The 24,118-nt window shown below is 41.5% G+C and overlaps 2 protein-coding genes and 1 non-coding gene across 3 annotated transcripts; 2 read left to right on the forward strand and 1 right to left on the reverse strand.

Moving 5' to 3' along the window:
- Nucleotides 1-351: 351 nt before the first annotated feature.
- TAF13 (TATA-box binding protein associated factor 13) lies at nt 352-7,296 on the reverse strand. Its single transcript, XM_065895696.1, has 4 exons — nt 7,270-7,296; nt 6,466-6,544; nt 2,580-2,677; nt 352-522 (listed from the first exon to the last, which is right to left on the reverse strand). The coding sequence occupies exons 1-4, from the start codon at nt 7,294-7,296 to the stop codon at nt 352-354; spliced, it is 375 nt and encodes a 124-aa protein (XP_065751768.1).
- A 9,212-nt stretch (nt 7,297-16,508) lies between these two features.
- On the forward strand, nt 16,509-21,679 carry TMEM167B (transmembrane protein 167B). Its single transcript, XM_065892613.1, has 3 exons — nt 16,509-16,601; nt 18,528-18,659; nt 19,214-21,679. The coding sequence occupies exons 1-3, from the start codon at nt 16,592-16,594 to the stop codon at nt 19,294-19,296; spliced, it is 225 nt and encodes a 74-aa protein (XP_065748685.1). The 5' UTR covers nt 16,509-16,591; the 3' UTR covers nt 19,297-21,679.
- Nucleotides 21,680-22,960: 1,281 nt separating this feature from the next.
- Nucleotides 22,961-23,380, forward strand: LOC136141109 (small Cajal body-specific RNA 2). The gene has a single exon (XR_010657709.1). It is a non-coding gene; the product is annotated as a small Cajal body-specific RNA 2 (non-coding RNA).
- The last annotated feature ends 738 nt before the right edge of the window (nt 23,381-24,118 follow it).

The following is a 24,118-nucleotide window of genomic DNA, read 5'->3' on the forward strand; positions in this document are numbered from 1 at the left end:
TCAAACACATGTCTTAGCTATCAAAGGTACCATTGAGATTTCACATATTAAACAGCCACAGTAAAGCCTACAATGGCACGAAATCAGAAGGAACTGAATGGTTTGCAAGGTACTTTGACTTACATGTGGTCATTAAAATCCAGTAAGTAATTCAAAGTATAGTAATATAACGGCAGGCAATTAAAGGCTCAAATATCACTCTAAAATTGAAGACATGAATAAAGACTGAAAACGTTGTGGTTCTCTATCTTTCATTCACATGGCTAGATATCAGAACCTTACTGTGGAAAATATAGTTATTAAATATGGTTTCCCCAGAAAATAATGAACCTTCAGAAAGTACCAAAGGTGTCAAGATCCATAGTTTGCTTCATCAAATGCTTTTCTAGCTCGTTTCAATTCTTCATTCATAGTAAGCAAGTCTTTAACCCTAGCAAACTTTCTTGGGTCCTTTCGAATCAAGAAGACGATATCTTCAACTTGTACCCGACCTTGTCTTCCAATTGACATTGCCTTGTGAGTCTATTACAAAAAAACATATTAAATTCAATTAATTTTTAAAAAATCTAACATTTTATTCTTTTAACTTGTGTCTATTTAATGCTGGTGAGTTTGAAACTTTCTCTTCTAATTATTATAGCTAGTCACTTATGAACTGTCTTTCTATTAATGTCCTTTGTCCACTTTCTACCGTTATTAGCAATGTTTCAATGCTTTATAGACATTTTAATATTAAGGACATTAAAACTATCAAATTCATTGATTTAAAAAAAAATTTTCTTTTACATCTTTATTGGAGTGTAATTGCTTTACAATGTTGTGTTAGTTTCTGCTGTTTAACAAAGTGAATCAGCTATACGTATACATATACCCCCATATCCCCTCCCTCTTGCGTCTCCCTCCCACCCTCCCTATCCCACCCCTCTAGGTGGACACAAAGCACTGAGTTGATCTCCCTGTGTCATGCAGCTGCTTCCCACTAGCTATCTATTTTACATTTGGTAGTGTATATATGTCAATGCTACTCTCTCACTTCGTCCCAGCTTACCCTTCCCTGCCCCTCCCGTGTCCTCAAATCCATTCTCTACGTCTGCGTCTTTATTCCTATCCTGCCCCTAGGTTCATCAGAACCTTTTTTTTTTAGATTCCATATATATGTGTTAGCATATGGTATTTGTTTTTCTCTTTCTGATTTACTTCACTCTGTATGACAGACTCTAGGTCAATCCACCTCACTACAAAGAACTCAATTTCATTTCTTTTTATGGCTGAGTAATATTCCATTGTATATATGTGCCACATCTTCTTTATCCATTTGCACTGATGTTTCTTTCTGTGTGTTTTGATATATGTAGTTTGTCTTCATTTGCATAAAATAATTTTATTTCTTTGTAACCACCACTTCATTTAAACTTTGTGTCCATTTCAGTAGCTGATAAATATTGGTGGGTTTCCTTAAAAGCAAATCTCATCCCCTACCATTACATATTCACACTGCAAAAACAAAAATTCATCACAGCATTATTTCTAATGACTGAAAAAGGGAAATTAAATATTTAATAAATTGAACAAATTTGAGCACACCTAGTCAATTAATATTGTGAAGCCATCAAAAATATTAATTATGCAGTGACACAGGGAAAATGTTGTAGACGTACCTAAGTGAAAAAGCAGGTTCTACGACTATATATACTGTATGATTTTATAAAGTTTAAAAATATGTGTAAAAAGACAAAAGAATATTCACCAAAATCTCAGCATTAGTTATCTCTAGGTAGAAGGATTACAGATTTTTTTTTCCCCTGCATTCTTTAATACTTTCTAAATTTAATCAATATTACTTTCATAAGCAGAAAAAGATTTTAAAAAATGCACTCTCTGACCCAGTAATTTTACTTCTATTATTCTTTATGAAGGAAATAATCCAAAACACAGGGTAAAAATTCATAAGAACTGAACACAAACAAACTCAGTATTCCCATCCCTGCAAACATATCCAGAGAAGGGGGAAATTTCATGAATATGGACATTCAAACTTATCTACTCAGTTAAAAATGATATGTAAATAATTTCAATAGGGAAATGGTTAAGTATATTAGAAAAAAATTTGAATGAATTTTATGCAGCTACTAAAATAATTGTGATTAGAACATAGGAAATATGTATTAAAAACTCTGAGTAAAAAGAATGTTTACTATGATCAACTATGTAAAACACTGTATATCTTTACATAAATACTGGAAGAGGGAAATTTATGTTGGATGATGGGATTATGGGTAATATTTTACATTTTATTCAAGGATCTTATAATTATGTCCTTATAAATAAAATTCAGGAGGGGGTAGAATATATTGTGTGTGCATGTGTGTGTGAGTGTGTGTGTGTGTTTGTGTGTGTGTATACACCCACACACACTTATCTCTCTCTATCGTTAATGATAAATAGTAACTTCCACAAAACAGGCACTCAAATGGCACTCAAGCTTATTTCAAAGGATGCCATAGTTCTAGTCTTATCTAAAAGTTAGAATTTCAAATCTATTCCTTAATTAACTAAGACCAATTACATAAAAAACTTACCATTTCAGTGATGAACTCTATGACAAGGTCTTCAAGAATATCTACTGACTCAGTATAAGGATTCTGGTCATCCCCAAACCCATACATCATACACCGTACTGCAAAAAGAACAATCATTTTTGTTTAAACAAACTTGACCAATACTTTTTCAAATTAGAACTAAGCTATAGAAGATATTGGTATGAAAGTATATTTACATTGTATTTCTTGTCTCCAAGTATGGATTTTGGTGTAAAAGGTATTAACCACTAGCACATAACCAACTGTTCTTACCTAGCCTTCCCTAGGTAGGAACTCCCCTTCCCTCCCAGCTACTGAACCCTGATATCAATATTCCTTCCCTAATCTCTATTATCTACTCACCAACAACCCCAGAATACCTTTAAGTAGGAAACTTCGTAGCAGGAACAGGATGAGTAGCAATGGTTTAGCCTTTACTGGGAGTGTTTTCAGGGGGTGAGGGGGAGGTCTTGGAAAAAAGAAAGCAAAATCCTTTCTGATACTACCATAAGGAAGAGGACATGAGAGAAAGTGCTCCAATGACCTTCTTATAGGAACAACATGTTAATCAAAAGGAGAAAGCAAAGGGCTTACTATATAGAATCTTGACATTTTATTCCCTGGATCAAAGCAACTGCCAGCAAAGCCCTTTTAGTCTTCATCTGAAGGAACCATAGAAAATGCAAAAGAGAAGAAAAGTCTACAGAGTAATGAAAATAACTGCTAATAGCTAAAACTTATATAGCCCTTACTACATGCTAGGCACTGTTGTAAGCGCATTTAATCCTCAGGACAACCCTCTGAAGTAGAAACTACTATTATCCCCATTCTACATAGATGAGAAAATTGAGGCATAGAGTTTAAGTGATTTACCCAAGGTCACACGGATAGTGAGATGGAACTTGAATTTGAACCCAGATGATCTGGCTCCAGAGTCTATACTCCTACCCACAACAGTATTACACTTCTTGGTAATTTAGGGCAGATGGGATCCATATGGATTCTTATGCTATAGCCTATAAACTCCCAATCAGTCCATGGACAAGTTTTGAGAGGTCCTGGAACCCTACTGAAATTATATGTAAAAATTTTATACCTTATTTGTGTGTGTATTTTTCTGGGAAGAAGAATCAACTCTTAGCAGATTCTCAAAGGGGTATACAAATACTAAGAAACTCTGTCATATGTTAGAAATGTTTTGTATCTTGATCTGACTGGTGGTTACAAGTATATGTATATATGGAAAATTCATCAAGCTGTTCAATGAAGACTAGTGCAATTTATTGTATTTAAGTTTTACATTTAAAAAAAAGGAACGGGGCTTCCCTGGTGGCGCAGTGGTTGGGAGTCCGCCTGCCGATGCAGGGGACACGGGTTCGTTCCCCGGTCCGGGAAGATCCCACATGCCGCGGAGTGGCTGGGCCTGTGAGCCATGGCCGCTGAGCCTGCGTGTCCGGAGCCTGTGCTCCACAACAGGAGAGGCCACAACAGTGAGAGGCCTGCGTACCGCAAAAAAAATAAATTAAATAAATAAATAAATAAATAAATGGAACGAACTCCTAGAACACTTCTAAAAGTAGGAATGAGTACGTCAAGAATAATTTCTATTTAGGAGAAGCAAAAACAGGCAGAACTAAGAAGACAGTAGACCAGGCCTGCGGAAGAAAAGAAACAGGTGACCTAGAAGCCAGACTAGGATAGAGAAGTGCCCCTAGGGTTTATTCTGGCAAAAGCTTTTAGGTCCAGATACAGGAGGGAGAAAACAAACACAGGAGCCAATATTTTCTCCCCTCTGTGTTTTTTGGATTCTGAATTTTTTTTTTGCTTTTTTTTTTTTTGGTTTGTTTTTTTAGATAATTTCAGACTTAGAGAAGAGTTGCAAAAACAGCACAATGTTCCCGAATCCCTATATTCAGCTTCCCCTTATGTTAACATCTTACACAACCAAAGACACTTCTCAAAACTAAGAAATTAACACTGGTACAAATACAGAACTTATTCAGATTGTACCAGTTTTTCCACTAGTGTACCTTTTCTGTTTCAGGATCCCACAATATTTAGTTGTCATGCCTCCCTAGTTTCCTCTGTTCTGTGACAGTTCCTCAGACTTTCCTTGTCTTTTTTTTTTTTAATTTATATATTTATTTATTTTTGGCTGCGTTGGGTTTTCGTTGCTGCGCACGGGCTTTCTCTAGTTGTGGCGAGTGGGGGTCACTGTTTGTTGTGGTGCACAGGCTTCTCACTGCAGTGGCTTCTCTTGTTGAGGAGCACGGGCTCTAGGCGTGCGGGCTTCAGTAGTTGTGGCTCGCGGGCTCTAGAGCGCAGGCTCAGTAGTTGTGGCGCACGGGCTTAGTCGATCTGCAGCATGTGGGTTCTTACCAAACCAGGGCTCAAACCCATGTCCCCTGCATTACCAGGTGGATTCTTAACCACTGCGCCACCAAGGAAGCCCTTCCTTGTCTTTTATAACCTTGACACTTCTGAAGAATACTGGTCAGTTATCTTGTAGAATGTCCCTCAATTTGGGTTTGCCTGATGTTTTCTCATGATTAGGTTGTGGTTATGAATTACTAGAAAGGGAATCACAGTGATGATGTACCTCTTAATGCGTCATATCAGGGGTATGTAATGTCAACATATATTACTGGTGATCTTATTGACTTTGATCACTTGGCTAAAGTAATGTCTGCCAGGATTCTCCACTGTAAACTTAATATTTTTCCTTAAATATTTCGAGGGAGATACCTTGTCATTAACATTCTGATGGGGAAAAATCATCAGTAGGGAAATATACTTCACTGGAAAAGCAAAATCATATTAGACAGGAAGTATGTGAACTGCATTTGGTTAAAGGGTCTGTAAAGACATAAACAAATAGAAGTGAATGCTTTGAAATTTTGTGTTATATTAGCAAAAATTTTTTTTTAAAAAGAAGGTCTAGGAGAACAGATCCTGGTTAGTAAGTCATAGGAAGATTCAGGTAAGACAAGGAAAAGGCTGTGAAGATTCCAAATTCTTGTCATCACTCTGGGATGCTCTGGTGTAGGAATCCCCTTCTTATGCCGACTTCGGTAAAACCACGTACAAATGGAGTAAATAACATCAGAGATGGAATAAGTAGTGGTAAACTTAAGGTGAGAAATTGAGATATAGGAAGGGATTTGAATGGCAAAAAAAAAAAACCCACATATTGACTCTGTAGTTTCAAGAGCATTTGGGAACTGCTTACATCGGAACCAGCATAAATGAATCAGGTGATGTGTCGCCTTATCAGGACTGGGAGATGGAGAGCACTTTCTCACAGTGCCTTAAAGGGGCTGACCTTGAACATCAGTAGTAGCAGCAGCTCTCCTTGCTGCTGCCACAAAAGGTCTACTGAGGGAACAGACTAGACAACCAAAACCTTATAATCTCTATGCCACTGGACTGCCTCACATTGTTCATCATCTTCCTGCCTTGTCCACTGCCTTAGTCCAAAGCCCCAACTTAATTCCTACCCTCAGCACCTGTTTCAGGATCCAAAAGAACCTTTGGCTTACAGTCAAAGGAGTCCCTGCTCCTACTGCTGAAAGGTAAGGGACAGGGGAGGTAATGGAGGTATGTTCTTAGGCCCTGAATTGAAACACTGATCACATCTCTTTACTTAAAAAAAAAAAAAAAAGTATGGATGTGTGTGTATGTGTGTGTGTGTATACACACATATATATAAATACATAAATTGGGGTTAGGGTTATTACTATCTGTGATTCACAGGTTAAACAGAATTTATGCACAAGTCTGAGAATATTGTCCCTACAAGGAAACACATTCAGAACAATAAATCTACTTTGAACCGACATACCCAGAAGTTTTTATCTATAAAAAATCATTGTCAAATACTACTTACATTCTTTAGAAAAAAGTCTCTTTCTTTTACCCTGTCCACCTTCTGCACCTCCTCCAATTTCTTCATTTTCTTCCTCAAACTAGAAGTTAAAATGTATATATGGATACGTCAAGCACTGCTTTTGACTTTTTAATAATTAACATTTTTTTCCATCTTCAACACTGATATCATGCCAGAAAGCCTAAATAAAGCAAGCAGCAAAAAACCATGAAACCTTAGCATTTTAGGGGACTTACAACTAATCCTATCCAACTTCAGACTCACACAGGAATGGCTTCTACAATGTCCACAACAACTGTACTGCCTCTCCTGGAGCAGTTCCAACGACCATACATTCTTTTTTTTAACCAACAAAGTTGGCCTATTTCTAGACAGTTTTACTATTAAAAGAGTTGATATTGAATAAAAGTAAGCAAAACTAGTATTTACTAAGCACTGCTTACACAGTGCTAAGAACTTTCCTCAAGTAAGACTTAAGCCTATTTTATGACATGAAAACCGAGGCTCAAAGTTAAATAACTTTGCTCACAGAGAACAAATACTAGCTTTGTTCTCTGATGATTCTCTAGGTGTTTCAAAGGGTGTCTGGCAAATATGGACCAAAAGCAAAGGGCAGGGGACCACCCTCCTTCTCTTCCTGCCCCCCCGTCCTACGACAAATCGGAAGAAAAAGCCTAGCACGGGGTGAAGTCCCCGATTCACTCGGCTGAATTCACTAAGGAAAACAAACCCGATTCTCGGCCTCCGCTACGGTGCCCGAGGGAGTGAATAAAAAAGTGGGCTGGAACAGAGGCGGTCACTCACCGCGGGGTCTTCTTCTTCATCTGCCATCCCGGCAGCCAGCCACCTCCAGGGCGCGCCCGCCTCCCATGGAGCGGGTTTTACTACTTCCGCGGCCTCACTTCCGGTGACGCGAGGAGGTGGGGCGGGGCCTAGTTGGAAACCCGCCTGCGGAAGTGGAGCGTGCGCGTCCCGCCCAGCGGTGAACCCACAGCAGTACTAAAGGAGGGAAGGGTGACGTCTTGGCAAGAAGGAATTAAAAATTAGCAACGAAAAGGAAATCACTGGGTAGGTGCCGTGTATCTCGCTGTCTCCTTGAACTTGCTTCTGCGTATCAGATCACCGCTTCCTTATTCGGGACTGCGAAGCTTTGGATCATTGAGGGGCTAGCCAGGGGTGTAAACAATTTCAACAACTTAGAGTACCACTATGATTTATTGCCAAGCTTATTCGTTATTGGGGATATTGTACTTCGCTACCAGTTCTCAAGGGAATGTTATCTCCCCTTAGACTGAGGATTTAATTTTTGTGGTTTTGTTTGTTGTTTTTTTAATCAGAACAGTGCTTGGGAAAACCAGGGACGTTAGAAGGCTAAAGCTAGGGATTATAAGGTGTTCTGCAATGCAAGAGATGATGTCACCAGGGAAAGATTGTTCCACAATACACTATTTCTGAATGTCCTGCTAAACATTCCTGTGAGTGAAAAATCTGTTCATAATTAGCTGGGCCTAGAACATAACTTTGTTAACATATAAACACGAAGCATTTTCCTATGCTTTTAAGGTACATTGAATTTTCTAGGAACGCAACTGTGAGATAGTAGAAAGTATATGTATTGGTCTCTGCTCACCCACCCCACCCCTCTTCCTGGCACAGAGCTCCTAAAACCCTTGTAATTTGCTAAGTGATAAGAACACTAGGGCGTCTTTTGTTCTAATGAGGCAACTCTGGGTGGGCTCCTGGATGGCTCCTGGCTGGGTCACCAGAAAAACCAAGCCATGATTAGAAGCTTGGAATTTTCAGCCCTCTCCAGAGCGGGGTGAGGAACTAGAAATGGAGTTGGTAATTAATCATGCCTATACAAGGCATAACAATTGCCTTGTACTGCCTACTAATTCCAATAGTAGGAGGTTCAGAGAGCATTCAGGTTGGGGGGTACATCCACTTACCTGGAGGGTGATGCACCCCCAACTTCATGGAGGCAGAAGCTCTGTGCTCAGGATCCTCTCAGACCTTGCCCTATGTGTCTCTTCATCTGTATCCTTTACCATACCCTTTAATAAACTGGTAAACGTGTTCCCCTGCGTTTTGTGACTTGTTCTAGGAAATAACCAAATCCAAGGAGGAGGAGGTCATGGAAACCTCTGAATTTTAGCCAAGTCAGACAGAAGTTGTGGGTAACCTGGGGACCTACTACTTTCGATTGGCATCTAAAGTTGGGAGCAGTCTTGCGGGACTGAGCCTTTGATCAGTGGGATCTAACACTATCTCCAGGTAAATAGCGTCAGTATTGAGTTAAATTGCAGGACACCCAGCTGGTGTCACAGAATTGTTTGGTGTGGAGGGGGGAGGGGGAACCCACATATTTGGTCATGAGAAGTGTCATAAGTGAAGCGTTCAGTGTAAAAGTAAAGGAGAAAGATGCACGGGAAGGAAAAAGCTGAGAGTTTTCCCCCAAACAGTAACTACCCTGAAATAGGGGAGAGATAGTTCTTTGTTTTATTTGCAACTTATCAAGAGCTGTGAAACATTTCAGGAAACAATGTCATGAAAGGCTGTATCAGTTGTAATAGTTTGGATAGCCAAAACTCACTGGAATCAGTCTGCATTTTAGCTCCTGCATTCATGGTGCAAGCATATACATATGCTTGCATATACATATAGGTGCAAGCATCTGAAATCATTATACCCGCTAGTGTAGTCATACCTGAGCATTTACATATTGAAACACATATTATTATAATTTACTGTCTTTATTTTACTTTACATTATAGTTAGAACATTATATTTTATAGTTACGTGGGTAGTTAGGTTAGTTATTTTTACTGTGAAACAAATTATCCCAAAACTTAGTGGTTTAAAACAATGAACATTTATCACACAGTTTCTGTGAGGAATCTGGGCACAGTTTAGCTGGATGCCTCTGGCTCAAGGTCCCTTATGTTGCAGTCAGGGTGTTGGTTGGGCCTCAGTCTGATCTGAAGTATTGATGGGGAAGGATCTGCTTCCAAAATCACTCACGTTATTGTCAGCAGGATTCAGCTACTTCAGGTTACATTAAGGGCCTCAGTTCTTCACTGGCTATTGTCAGAGGCCTCCCTCCATTCCTTGCCATGTCAACTTCCTAGGGCAGCTGGCTTCTCTCAGAGCAGGTGAGGGAGAGAACCAGGAAGAACACCCAAGAACACAGTTTTTTTGGTAACCTAACCTTGGAAGTGACATCCCATCATTTTTGCCCTATGCTATTCACTAGAAATCAATAAATGCAGCCCACCCTCAAGAGGAGGGGATTACACAAGGGTGAGAATACCAGGAGGCAGACATCATTGGGGGCTTTCTGAGAGGCTGCCTACCGTAGTAGGTTATATTATTTGTGAATTTCATTTCAGAATAATAAAGGAGACATATTGTTATTTAAGGAGGTTTGTTGGGTCTGAAAGGGTTGAGAAATGCTATGTTAGGTAGTAATGAAACACTGGTCTTGTCCAGGGAATCAGGTATAAAATATTCACAGTGTCCATTAGCAGGGGAATGGATAGGTAAAATGTGCTGGATGTACACCAAGGTGTACTATACAACAATCAGAAGCAATAGACTAGCAACATGGATAGAGCTTAGAAACAGAGCGCTAAATTTAAAAAGTAAGAAATATGAGATCTGTAACAAAAGACCATTTATGTATATTAAACACATAGACACACAAAAAATACATATTTTACAGGAACATATAAAAAAGGCATAGACATCAAATACATTAGGAAAGTTACGGGGTAGGAGACATAAGAATAGGGATAAAGAGAATGCATAAGATACATAACAGGGCTTCCCTGGTGGCGCAGTGGTTGAGAGTCCGCCTGCCGATGCAGGGCACACGGGTTCGTGCCCCGGTCCGGGAAGATCCCACATGCCGCGGAGTGGCTGGGCCCGTGAGCCATGGCCGCTGAGCGTGCGCGTCCAGAGCCTGTGCTCCGCAACGGGAGAGGCCAAAACAGTGAGAGGCCTGCGTACCACAAAAAAAAAAAAAAAAAAAAAAAAAAAAGATACATAACAAGTGAAGGACTTGGGAAGGGTCAGTTACAATAGTATGGCATGAACTGTGGAGTGTGAATAATTCAACATTCTGAGCCTGAGATCCAAAATGTAAAGGAAAAAGAAATCAGTGTTGTGAGCAGAGCAGAAATAAAGCCCAGAGAGTGAAAAGTCACGGTGTGCTTCTAGAGGATGTTTCAGGTGGGTTTCCAGAGTCAAGTTTGTTGGGTGGAGATGCAGAAAATGAGGCTGGAATGAAACTGGAGTTTGAGTTTGTGAAAGGCCTTGAATATTCTCTTCAGAGACTGAACTTCATTCAAAGTGCAGAGTGCCTGGGAGGTCTTTAAGCAGAAGAGTCACATGACCCATCTTTAAAATAAAAAATCACTTCAGCAGGGAGACCACCTAGGATGAGAGCTGATTAGAACATGAATTAAGACGAAGGAATTTTAGGAGCAGAAATCACAGGACTTTGTGTCTGAATGAATCTGAGAGCTATGGAGAGAGAGGTTTATATCCAGATGGAATGCTATTAATATGAATTGGAAAGTAAAATGGAAAAGCAACTGGGGAGGGAAGGAAATGAGTTCAGTCTGAGTGTGAGAGGCTAGAGGTGTCCTGTAGACAGATGGAGGTGCAGGTCTGGAAATCCAGAGAAATCAGGACTAGAGAAAATGGCATGGGAGACATCAATGCGGGGGCAATAGTTGAAACGCTGCACAGAAACAAAAGTGAGAGAAGGGAGGCAACGGGCAGATCCTCAGAAACAGTACATCATGGGACAGAGAGAGAAGAAATGCTCCAAGAAGCAGAAAAAGATAAAAGAAGAAAAATGAAGAGGAAGTGAGGGAGGAGGAAGGGGAGAATATACAGTTGACTCTTGAACAACATAGGTTTGAACTGTGTAGGTCCACTTATATATGGATTTTTCTCAATAAATACCTACTACAATAAGTTACTTTTCAGCTTTCAATTATTCATGCAACAAATATCTATCAAGCACCTGAACAGCACTTACTATGGGACTGTTGATAAAATGATAACATAAATACACAGTTCAGGGTTCATGAACCTTACAATGTAGCAGGGAGACATGAATAAAATAGATATTTTATGCTTTGGAAGATTATGATGGGGAAAGGGGACCCAAGAAGGTCAGAGAAGACTTCCTTGTGCAAATAACATTTGAGCTGAGACCTGAGAGATGAATGGAGTTAGGCAGTGAAAGAGGAAGGGGAAAGTGGGCTGTGCCCCAAACTTATACCATCTTCAAGCCTATGGTGACACTACTCCTTTCCCACTAGGATACCTTTCTTTTCTGTTGAAATGCTACATGCCTTTCAGGCCCAGCTACCATGTCTGCCCCTCCATCAAGCCTTCCCTGAGTGCTCCAGCTGAAAGCACTTTCTCTCTTACACTTCCACCAGCACTTACTTTTCATTTTCCTTCAACACTTCTTTCTAATGTATTTTCTGATTACTTATACACACAGCTTGTCTCGTACACTAAATCTTAAAACTTACTAAGAAAAGAGTCTGTTTCTTATTCACCTTTGAGCTCCCAAAGGCTAGCACATTCCTCAGACTCCCAGAACAAATATTTGTAGCATAAATTAATGCTTGTTTGACATCCCTTTTCAAATATGTTGTAATTCAATGAAGCTATTGTTGCAAGCTGTGCCTTTGGGACAGAACTTACTCTTTGGTTAAACCACAATCCCATAGTCACGGTCCCCATGACTGATTAGTGTTTGCCACAGGGACTGCAACAACCCTAACAAACGGGCAACTGTTCTTCACTGACAGGCGTTTGGCAACAACTGCCTGTCCTCCAGTGGAGGCTGAAATGAACTGAGGAAGGACTGTCTGAATTGAGTCCCCATGCAGTGGGGCTCTATTTATCCCTTGCATTTGGGCTGTGAGAGACAGTGACCCAGGCTTTGGCGTGAGGCTTTGGGGCTTTTCAGGACAACAGAAACACTAATGCTTGGAACAAAATCGTCAAAGATCAATATCAATGGACAGAATCCTAATTTGAGGCAGTGTGATAACAAGGGGAAGGGAGCTTTGAAGTCAGACAGACTAACTCTGTGATCTCACCCATGTGCCTTCTTTGAGCCTCAGATTTCTCACCAAAAAACCATTCTGCAAAACAGTTGTGAAGATCAAAGATAATGTCTTTACACATACAATGCCTGTGCTCTACTAAAATGTGTTTATTCATCTATCTTCCCCAATATAGTTTGTACCCTGAGGTCAGGGACTCGTTTTTTTGCCTCTACGCCTGCAAAATTTAGCAAAGTGTGTAAATATTTTTTAAACAAATGAACAACAACAGTGATAGCTAAGATTTATGGAGCACTTACTTCATGCCAGATATTGTTGTAAATAGTAATTTATTTAATCCTTCAACAATCCTACAAAGGAGCAACCATTATGACTCAATTTTACAGAAAGAAAGCAAAATATAATTTAAAAAAATATGAAATTCTTGGTATAACTAATTTTGAAATAAAAATCTGGTGAGAGTCACTTTAATAAATAAAAAAGGTAAAAAAAAAATTTTTTTTTTTGGCCACGGCACCCGGCTCCCCTCGCCCTTGGCGGTGAAAGCGCAGAGTCCTAACCACTGGACCGCCAGGGAATTCCTGGTAAAATACTTTTTAAAACCTGGAAATGAAAAAATACGGTGGAAGGACAAAGAAGGAAGGAAATAAATGTAAGAATGGGAAGAAAGAGTAGGAAGAAGAAAGAGAGATAGACACATGGAAAAATAAGAAACAGTAAGATACTGTGGACTATCACTGTCCTTTGAAATAATAAGTAGACAACTAATTACTCTTCCCAGTTCTTCAACTGTGATATCTTTATTCTTAAACTCCGAGAGTGACAGGGGACAAAAGACTTATCTTTCAGAGCATGACACAATTGGAGTGGTTTCCATCCAGTGAAAAGACGAGGAGACAAAGTTATCTCCAAAAGAGGAGGGCATGAGCAAAATGTGAAAGCAAAGAGTACATTTGAAGAACACTGAACAGTGTTTTCGCAGATGAAGCTTGAAGTCTGCCTATGGGAACAGTGAAAAATTCTGCTGGAAGGCCTTGAATAGCAGGGTAAGGAGTTAAACATATGTTCAGCAGACAGTCGCTGCTGTTAAAGGAAAAAGCAGTTGTGGTCTGGAGCAAAATGTTTTAGTTCTGAGTTCAGAAGACCAGAATTATTGTTCAAGTCTGATACTGGTTAGTCCTTACTCTAAACCTTAGATTACCTCTAAAATAGGGATGATAAGGCAGTTGTAAGGATTAAATAAGATATTATGACAAGGTGTGTTCACTTTACAAAGTAAAAATGTTATAGAAAAGTAAGTTTTCACTGGACTTCCCCGGTGGCGCAGTGGTTAAGAATCCACCTGCCAGTGGTTGGGAGTCCGCTTGCTGATGCAGGGGACACGGGTTCGTGCCCCGGTCCGGGAAGATCCCACATGCGGCAGAGCGGCTGGGCCCGTGAGCCATGGCCGCTGAGCCTGTGTGTCCGGAGCCTGTGCTCTGCAATGGGAGAGGCCACAACAGTGAGAGGCCCGTGTACCGCAAAAAAAAAAAAAAAAAAAGAATCCACCTGCCAATGCAGGGGACACCAGTTCGATCCCTGGTCTGGGAAGATACCACATGCTGCAGAGCAACTAAGCTTGCAAGCCACAGCTACTGAGCCTGTGCTCTAGAGCCCGTGCTCTGCAACGAGAAGCCACCGCAATGAGAAGGCCACATACTGCAACGAAGAGTAGCCACCCCAACTAGAGAGAAAAGCCCCCACGCAGCAACGAATACCCAATGCAACCAAAAAATAGAAGAAATAAAACAATGAATAAATTGAGGCATAATTCAGTTAAAAAAAAATAAGTTTCCACTGTTGTGAGGATTTAATTGATGCTTGAAGACTGAAATGGTAAAATTACTAAAGTGATGGATGTAGAAATGAAAAGGGGGCAATTGGAACATTTTGGAAAAAAAGGAGTTAATCGATTCGAAGATAATTTACAAATTCTAAATTCAGTGATTAGGGGAAAAGGACTATTAACCATAGAAACAGGGAAATCAGAAGGGGGTGAGTTTTGTTTTAAACATTTCAAATGTCAGAAGAACATCTGCTAGAAAAGTAGGACTGGAGCTTGGGTAGGACATCAACTTAAGACCTCTGCACGGGGAATTCCCTGGCGGTCCAGTGGTTAGGACTCCGCCCCTTCACTGCGGAGGGCTCGGCCACTTCGCCAAAAACAAAACCAAAACAAAACTCAATTAGGGAACATGAATTTGTTTAGGACCTGGTTAGTGTATCTTGGGGCTTTTATCCAGCTTTGGTGCAGGGAACTAACAGTTGCCAGTGATGATACTAGTGCTGATACTGTTTTAGATAACTATTGATGAAAAGTTCAAAGGCAAAGACAATTAGGGATTTTTTATTGTCTTGTTTTGTTTTTGAGTAGTCCTTAGCAGTTCTTTTGGGCAGGGAGATTCATCTGTGTATGTATTTGCACACATTTATTTGCTTTGTCTTATTTTGTCCTGTATGTCTTCCCTGGTTTTTTGTTTGTTTCTGCATTTAAGCACATTTTCACAAGGAGTCTGTCCTGCATCAGACTTTTGTTGGCTTGCCTTTCTACTCCAGCTCCTAGGAGGCTTTGGTAGCTTTTCTTCTGCGTAACCAAGCAGGCCACAGCCAGCAGATGGCACTATAGCAAGAGGGGCAGAGGGTCCCTTTAGGACCTGACAACAACTGCGGACTAGTAACTTTAGTTTCAGCCTCGGACGACTCAGTTGCACTTTAGCCCGGACTCTAATAAAGCCGGTCAAGCTGTGTGCAATTAAGAATTTCAATGTACAAAATGGGATCTGCGGCTTTGTCTCCTCCATCCTGGGCCACCATTAAACTGAAAGTATCGTCAAGCTGTGAAAGTGTTGTGAGAAGGGCTATCCCAATATCGCCGTTTCCTAGTTAAAGTGGCCGAGGTGACCCCACTTTAACTAAATACAGGAGTCAATCGAGACTATCCTGAGAGTTTAAAGAAAAATTCATACAAATAGGCAATTACCTAAGCTTTTCCCGACAACGTGTAGCTTTAGCATATGAAATTTGCGACTTGTTTTTGTTACAGTGTTGCTAATTTCATTTGAAAGTTCAGACACAGCCTCACTATCCAGATTTCCATAAGGAGTAAGAAAGATCCGCTGCGGTTCCGGAGGCCGCAGGGACGGCCTCTAGACCCCTATTGTCCGGGTTCTCTTACGTGGAAGCTTGAGACGGAGGCCTCTGTTGCAGGTGGGCTGCTCCTTACAGACACACCAAACGCACACACACACAAACAGAGCAGCCGCCATAGCGGAAAACAAAGTGCAAAACTGCAAGCCTTGGACTTCACTGGTGGCGCAGTGGTTAAGAATCCGCCTGCCAATGCAGAGGACATGGGTTCGAGCCCTGGTCCGGGAAGATCCCACATGCCGCGGAACAACTAAGCCCATGCTCCACAACTACTGAGCCTGTGTGCCACAACTACTGAAGCCCGTGTGCCTAGAGCCTGTGCTCCACAGCAAGAGAAGCCACCGCAATGAGAAGCCCACGCACTGCAGCGAAGAGTAGCCCCCATTCACCACAACTAGAGAAAGCCTGTGCACAGCAACGAGGACCCAACCAGCCATAAATAAATAAAATAAATTTATTTTTAAAAAAAACAAAATTGCAAGCCTTTACCTTTTCAAACACAACTCGAGCAGGTCAGGTTACACCCCAACACTAACTAAAGGGGCACCCAGAAAAGATTGGTTACCATGGCCACGTAGGAAGCCTCCCGGATAGCTTTCTTAGCTTTCTTCTTACACACACCTACTCACGCGAGCTCCACCCACGCAGGTCCCTAGCTCGGCAATCTGCTAGCCACGCCTGATTGCGTTCTGCACTCGTCTCTCTGCCCTTGCACCTGCGTACTACGGCGCCTGCCCGTCGCCGCGGCCCGGATCGGGAAGTGTCAAGCGGGAGCTGGGTTCCCCCGCCTTTGCCGCTATCACCGCTGACCCCGGACCCCAACTCCAGGCCCGGGCCCAGCCGCCATGACGAACGGTGAGAACTAATGACCAGAGCCGAGGATGGGAGTGCAGTACGAGTGGAAACCTGGCGGGCGGAGCCGGGACTGACGTGGCCGTTCTCCCCGCCCCCTCCCAGCCCAGTCCCCCTTTGGCCTCTCGGTGCCCCAACTCCTGTCCCCTATACTCCTCCGGGGGTTCCCCCGTTCCGTGCCCGTATAGAACCCCCAGTGCCTCTTGTGCCCACACCCGTAGTTCTTGGTTCCCACACTGTGCCCTTCTCCCTTCCTAGAAGTTCGTTCTGACCCTTACAAGCCACTTCGCGAGGCCAGTCCCGGTTGAACTATTGTTTTAGCACCAGGAAAGAGGATCCTCCTCACAGCCCTCTGTGTTCTCAAACTTTTGGATAGTAGGCTCGTTGGGATGACCGATAAATCACACAGGATTTTAAACCCCATACTTTTAGGGGGGCGGGGGTGAATGTAGATCCTAAAAAAAAAAGTTCTCCTGTTTTGTTAAAATGTCGGGAAGCTTTCTCGTATTTGATTCTAAAGTCTTGCCTGGGCGATCCCATCTGGAGACCGTGGCTAGTGTTACAGGGGTTGGATTTAGACACTGCCTTTTCTAAAGATGATGTGGCAGTTGCCACCCTGTTTATCTGACCTAATTTTCCAGGCGTCTTCAAACACTTTATAGACATGATTTCTGAATTCCAGGGAAGGGCAGGAAACGATGACTTTGTGGTCTTTAGAGTCGATCTTACAGGAAAAAAGATGACAAGACCTCTTAGGTAGTATGATTTGAAGGGCATAGAACAGCATTTCTCAAAAGTACCTTCTTCATAAGCCTGGTACTAAAGTTTCAAATTTCACTTCCTTGTGACTTTTGGCTTTGCAAAAACTTACGGGAGGAAAGACTAGCACGTATTGTTCATCATAAAACTTGGTGTATGTATTAATTTACTGGACCCTTTCCTGTGTGACATCTAGTTGTGAGATAGATTTACTGGAGGGAGAGAGGGAGATGGAGTGGCCCAGAACTGGCAGATGCCAGTTGTGTAAAATATCCTTTTGGAGCTTCCTGGGCAGTCAGAGGTCTGAGGTTAGTAGGCACAGTACAAGAAGGGACATCACCCGGAGGAAGAAATAATCTGAACTGAGAAATAAGAGAGCAGTTGGACACATAGTAATTAATAAATAAGTTTTAGTCATCCTTTCCCCTTTTGTGGTCTGATTTTTTTTTCTACTTAGGTGATTCTTTGCGCTTACAAGACATAGGTTGGCTTACAAGTGTAAGAAATAGAGCTAATTGTTCAAAGCTTTTTTCCCCCACAATTGTTCCACCTTGTCGAAGCCTCAGATCTTTTATTGCTTGTTTGTTTTCAAGAATCTGTTAACTCAGGCAGAAATTTGGTTTGTAAGTAGAGTATCATGCGTGAAGTGTAAGATAAGCATAGGAAAATTGTAGTCATATGGATTCTAACTCTTGCAATTTCCATTAAGCTTTACTTTTGCCTTAACATATTCTTCACCAACAGATGCAGATCTGAGAGACTTGGCCAAATATCTACCTCTCCTTTATCACATGAGTGATTTATAGGAAGAACATGTTTCATTCTCTCAGCTCAGGCTCGAAGGATTCTTATGCCTCTCTCAACCTAATGCCAACACTGGCCATTCCTGGTAGGCTGATTCCACATAAAGTGATGCACTCTTCTCAGAATTGATACTTCTTGAAAGGAGAGGGAAGGGGGCAGTGAAATCTTTGTAAGGGGGTTGTCTACAAGTGATTTGGGGGAACAGAAAGGTAACCTTGTTAGTCCCAGGACCTTGGCTTCCTCTTGTCAGGGCTGGCACTGCAGTTGAGATTATCATCTTGATATTTTATCACATTCTGTTCTCCAGGGGGATCACCTGTCCCAAACTGGATTAGCACCAAAGGTTTTTTTCTCTTTCTGTAACAGTGTACTCCTTGGATGGGATTCTGGTGTTTGGTTTGCTCTTTGTTTGCACCTGTGCCTACTTCAAGAAAGTACCTCGTCTCAAAAGCTGGCTGCTCTCAGAGAAGAAGGGAGTTTGGGGTGTGTTTTACAAAGGTAAGATCATATCTGTTCAGGGAGAGGAGATTGCCATCTCTGGACAGTGAGGTGCTGCAAGGTGGGGGTGGGATAGGCTGGAATTGTATGTGGTTCAACTTTTACATAATTGTTTATTTTAGCTCCAAGGTAATTTTAGTATTCTCCATGGAGTAAAACTATATAAATTAAACAATTTTAATTGGACTAGAGTTGTTGGAAGGAATATTTTCCCAGTGAAAATTTTTTTCTGAATTTCTGGAAAGAATTTATTGGAGTCTCTTGTAAGTATTGATTTTATTAACTCAGATGCTTTTTTACTTTTTATTTTGGGCATCTTCATCTGGAATCCTACTTACCTAGATCTTTTTTCAAAATAAGGCAAAATATAAACTAACAGTATATTCATCTAGAACCTAGGGCTTAAGGGTAGTATTTAAATACATTCCTGGGTGGGTTCTTGAGACCCTTGATAGGTCTTGTCGTCTGTGACTAGAGATTTCAAATCTTGAAAGTGAGGACTTATATGAAGGGCAGGGTTTGACTTCTTTTCTCGTTTTATTTTTTCCTGCTAGCTGCTGTGATTGGAACTAGGCTGCATGCTGCTGTAGCAATTGCCTGCGTTGTAATGGCCTTCTATGTCCTGTTTATAAAATGAATTCCAAAGCATCCATTTCATCAACTGCCAACCAAGGGGACGAAGGTCAAGAGCCTGTCAGGAGCCTGGGCCCAGCGTAGGAGAGTTCAGCTAAAATCATCTAAGTCCCCAGGATGACACCACAGCATCTGCCCCTACCTTATGTGGGGAAAACTCCTCGTGGTTACAAACATTATTTATGCTTCAGGGGACTACAGAAAGCCAGCTTCCTTTGACCTGTGTGTAAATCAGTCCTCAGCAGAGAGCATATAATGTCCAGATGAATTATACCCCTCAGTGATACGATTACATACCTCCTGCTTAAAAATCTGTCACCTATTTTGTGCTTCAGCCCCTCATCAGGAACTTTTCACACTGAGGCTCATTAGGGGAGGATATAAGCTGTATTCAAACTTCTTGGAAGGAGAGATAATTTTCAAGACTTGACTTTTTTTTTAGTGTTTGATTTGGATTTGGCAAATTGCAGGGGGCTGGGAGGCTGGGGTGGGGAGGCTGGGTAGGAAATAGGAGTTAAACAATGCCAAGGAATTTTTTGGCTTTGGAAATTTATCTTTCATATACCCGTCTGGGAACATAAGAGAGAGGCATGATCCTCATTGCAAAAAGAGAACAGACGAAATAGCTGTGCTGTGTGCTGGTAGCCAGAGAGTTTTGCCAAGAGAATCTGGGCCTACATAAGATTTGGAAATTGTCTGTGATGAGACCAGAAAGGAGTAACTTAGACAAGAAACAATGTTCTATTCACCAGTATTCCCAAAAGGAAACTTCACCCCCTCAAATGGTATATTGAAACTGTTGCTATTTTCCTAAAGCTTTTTAAATATTTTCTAAATTACTGAGTGCTAAATACTGTTACGCAGTTTTAAATGCCACCACTAGGGGCAAGAGAAACTATTGAAGAAATAATTTGCAGTTGGGGTAGAAGAAATAAATAAATCTAGTATATTAATTCATATACTAGTAAAGTCATCTAGAATTTATTGTGATGTTAGATGGAAGTTCTGTCATGTTAACCAACATACAAACTTATTTTTTGTTTAAATCTGGGTTATGGCAATTTTCAGTCGATTACTTGTGTTTCTTGGCCCACTTTTAATTTTCTTCATATTGTAGTATTTAGCTGTCTCTTGGAAATTATAAGAACATGGGAAATTTGAATGAGAGAAGTTGATGGCATTCATAGGCATGTTTGGACAGTTCATAGAATCCATGAATAAAATGAGAGTGTTTTCTAAAGTAAAGGAAAGCAGAGGTTCGCAATTGAGATTGATGGGCTTTTCCATGGAGTATGGGAACTCCTGAACAAATCATTTTAGATGACTCTACATTTGAAGTGAAGACTTATCCATTCCCTCCTCCTTTTATCTGCAAAAGGATCAACTGTTGCATTTCTGAAGCCTAGAACTTCTCTATTAAAAAAAAAAAGAATTGGTCTAAAATTAAATTATTGTAAAGAGCAAGCAGAGACATAGGTCTACCAGTGGAATTATTCACTAAAGTAAACTTGACTGTGGACAAGTTGGCTGTGGTTGACCCCAGTGTGGCAGTAAATTGTCTTTTGTCTTATTCCAAAAGAACAAAAGCTGCTAGGAAGTTTAGGTTCTGAAACATTCAGTTTAGTGCTTTGATGGTTCCTAGAAGTATAGAAAGTCATCAAGTAAACACTACATGTCTAATCATCTCAGAGTTATGGCTGTTGTCTCTTCAGGAATTGGTCCACAGGGTAAATTTCAATGATTCATATATTTTTCATTGTCATTTCTGAGGATCTTTCACACAAGAGAAAGGAAAGCTAGTGGAACAGAAAGAAGAGTTACACCTTGTGGGTGTGAGTTTGGAACCTGTTGGCCAACGGGAATGTCACTCTCTGGAAATACAGGTTCAGCATGTTTTGCACTTGTTATTTTGTAGCTTTAATGACTTTTGTTTCCTAATAGGGCTAATATCTCTAAGCTTGGTGTTTAGAGCTTCTTCATATTTTAAACTAGTCCCATTTCACAGTTCAGATCAATTTTTACAGCCTCCTGGGTGGGTCATCTTGACCTAAGCTCTTGAACTGTTATATTTTGAGGTGTTTTCATACCAGAATGTACCAAAAAGTACACAGAGTGAAGGTAATTTACAGCAAGAAACAAATACACAGCTTATTTCATTTCTTGACTTTAGATAAGCAGAAACTTGTTTAATTCATCACTTTGGTTGATGTGTCATATATTTTTGACTGAAAATTGTAGGAAGTTTTTCCTCTAAGGGAGTCTTTTAGGGGTGGAAGAAGGGGGATAGCAGTATTGCCTCAGATCCAAACTGGCGTCACCATAAACCCTGTATGCCAGGGTGGAATGAAGTCAGCTTTTTATAGTTGAAATAAGACTTTTTATTCACCATTGTCTGCACAAATCCTTGAAAATAAAGTTTCTTTCCCTACTGTTTTTGTCCATTTTGTCACATGCATGCTGAATTATTGAACTTTGTTCAATATTCCCCTGGGTTCTGCCCATAGTATACCTTTTTAGTTTATATTAGTGAATATCATCAATCCTGTTAACCCCTTGTGATGGTCACTGAATGTATGATATATGTATGATATAGTTCAGAATCTATGAGGGTATAGCTTTCTCCTTTGAGGGAACTAATTTTATATATATATATATATATATATATATATATACACATTTTGAGGTGTATTAAACAATGTAGATAACATTCTCCAACCCTACTACTGCTATTAAAAGTATCAACTGCCATTACAAGCCATAAACTTCTTCAGTGAAATGAGGTTATCAGGTTACCCAGCCACATACCTAGAAAATCCTTGGGCTTCTGGTACATACAATGGACACTTTTCCCCAATTTGTTTATTCCAAGTACATGGTGGGACTGGCACAAGTACAAGTGATAACAAAATTCTGATTTGTTTTCCCCCCTCACATGTGTATTTCTTGAAAAAGGAAAAAGAAGGAACTGAGACATTCAAATTGTGCTTTGTGAGGTGAAAGGAGCTAATTCTAACTTACATAATTGTTCCTTTTTTTTTCTTACACTCATTCTTGAAAGATTTATTTTAGCGGATATGAAAGTAAATGATTCAGCAATATGACTGCGACAGCAAGTTCTAGGTAGCAAGAGGGCTCTGTGGGGACAGGGATATGTCTTCCTACCTTATACTACTACCTAGTGTATATTAGGTAGTATATTAGTAGTATATATAGTTACTATATTCTAACTACCTAGTCCTTGGACTTAAGTAATCTATTCTCACCTTTCCCTTTGGTAAAATGATGTTTGCCTTCTCCCATGGGAGAAGGAGCTCCTAGGGAAGCTGATGTTGGTAATGACCAGAATTTGCCTTCTCCCTGGGAAAGAAATCATTCACCTAGAGGTCTCTTGAGATTGAATCATCTTATATCCAGAACTTGGATCAAAGATCAAAGAAAAACTACAGATATGGATATAAATGTGTAGCTGCACAGCGATCCAAGGACAATCACGATTCAGTATTGTGGGAATTTGTCCCGCCTTTACCTGGGCCCTTGGTTCCCCTCCGAGCCACGTGGGGGCGGGAAAGTGCGCACTCGGCGAGGACCTGTGCTCGGTTGTTCTTCCCAGAACCCTCCGGGGCGGAGGAGGGGCGGAGGGCTTTAAAGGAGCTTGCGTACTTCCGCCCTTTCACCGGAGGGAGAGCGGCATGGGGTGAGGCTGGTTAGAAGTGTGGCGAGGTGTGTGGAAGGCGCCTGCGGGCTGAGTGTGTGAGTGGACGCGAGAATGTGTGAGTGCGCGCGTGGTGCGTGCAAGGCGAGTGCGTGCGGCCGCCCCCGTGCCCTTCCCCCCGCCTACACCTTGATCTTATTTGATCGGGTTGTGACTCCAGCCCCGCCGGACCAACCCGAAATGAAAAGCTCCCCTCCTGCGAAGCCCCTTCCTCGGGGCGCTGTGCAGCGAGGCCCCTTGGGCGGTGGCAACGCCGCGGTCCCGGAGGTCCCGGAGCTGGTCCTACGAGGCCCGGCGCTCAGAAGTGATGAATTGATCAGATAGACGAGGCTGGGCTTGTCCTGGGCCACTGATTATCGAGGCGATTCTGATCTGAGCCCGGGCCCAGTGCACGGCCGCCCGTGGCGTTGAGGCTAACGTGTCAATGGTCGGCTGCGGGCCCCGGGCGCTGGCGGACGGAGGTAGAATGAGCCGTCGCCTCGCCCGCGGGAGCGGGAGCTGAAAGGATATGGAGGCCTTGTTCCCCGCTGCAGTTTTCTTTTGTAGCCGCCTCCCTTTTTTTCTTTAGACCCGACTTGTCATAATGACTCTTGTATGGTACCAACACTGGTGCCCCCGGTCTAAAGGCACTATAAAGCGCCTGCTGCGAAGGGATATACGTATATATGCATGTCTGTATACGTGTATATATCTGTAAGAGAACTTGGAGACCTTATAAGAATTCAGATTCCAGGGACCCGCACCAGATTTACTGAATTAGAATTAGCGGGGGGGGGGGGTTGTCTAGGAATCTATATTATTTAAAACCTCCATGCATGGATCGCAGTAATAAATTTTTTGATGTTCAGTATCAACCCACATGAGGTGATTATCCCAGAAAGTCACCCACTCTGCCACTTTCAGCTATTCTAAATAAAGAGAACTGAAAATATTGCCACTTGGCAGCGAACACTATGAACTGACTGGAGTATCTCGGTGGAAGAGGGGCTGTAATAGTTTGGTGGTATTGACCCCGCACCTGAGTACCAGGAAGAAGCCCTTTCATATCTGATTTATTCAACAATGCATATGCTGTCCAATCTTAGAAATGGGAACTTAGCGTACAATATTCTAA

The sequence above is a fragment of the Phocoena phocoena genome, chromosome 1 (genome assembly GCF_963924675.1).
Source record: "Phocoena phocoena chromosome 1, mPhoPho1.1, whole genome shotgun sequence".
Classification (NCBI taxonomy): domain Eukaryota; kingdom Metazoa; phylum Chordata; class Mammalia; order Artiodactyla; family Phocoenidae; genus Phocoena; species Phocoena phocoena.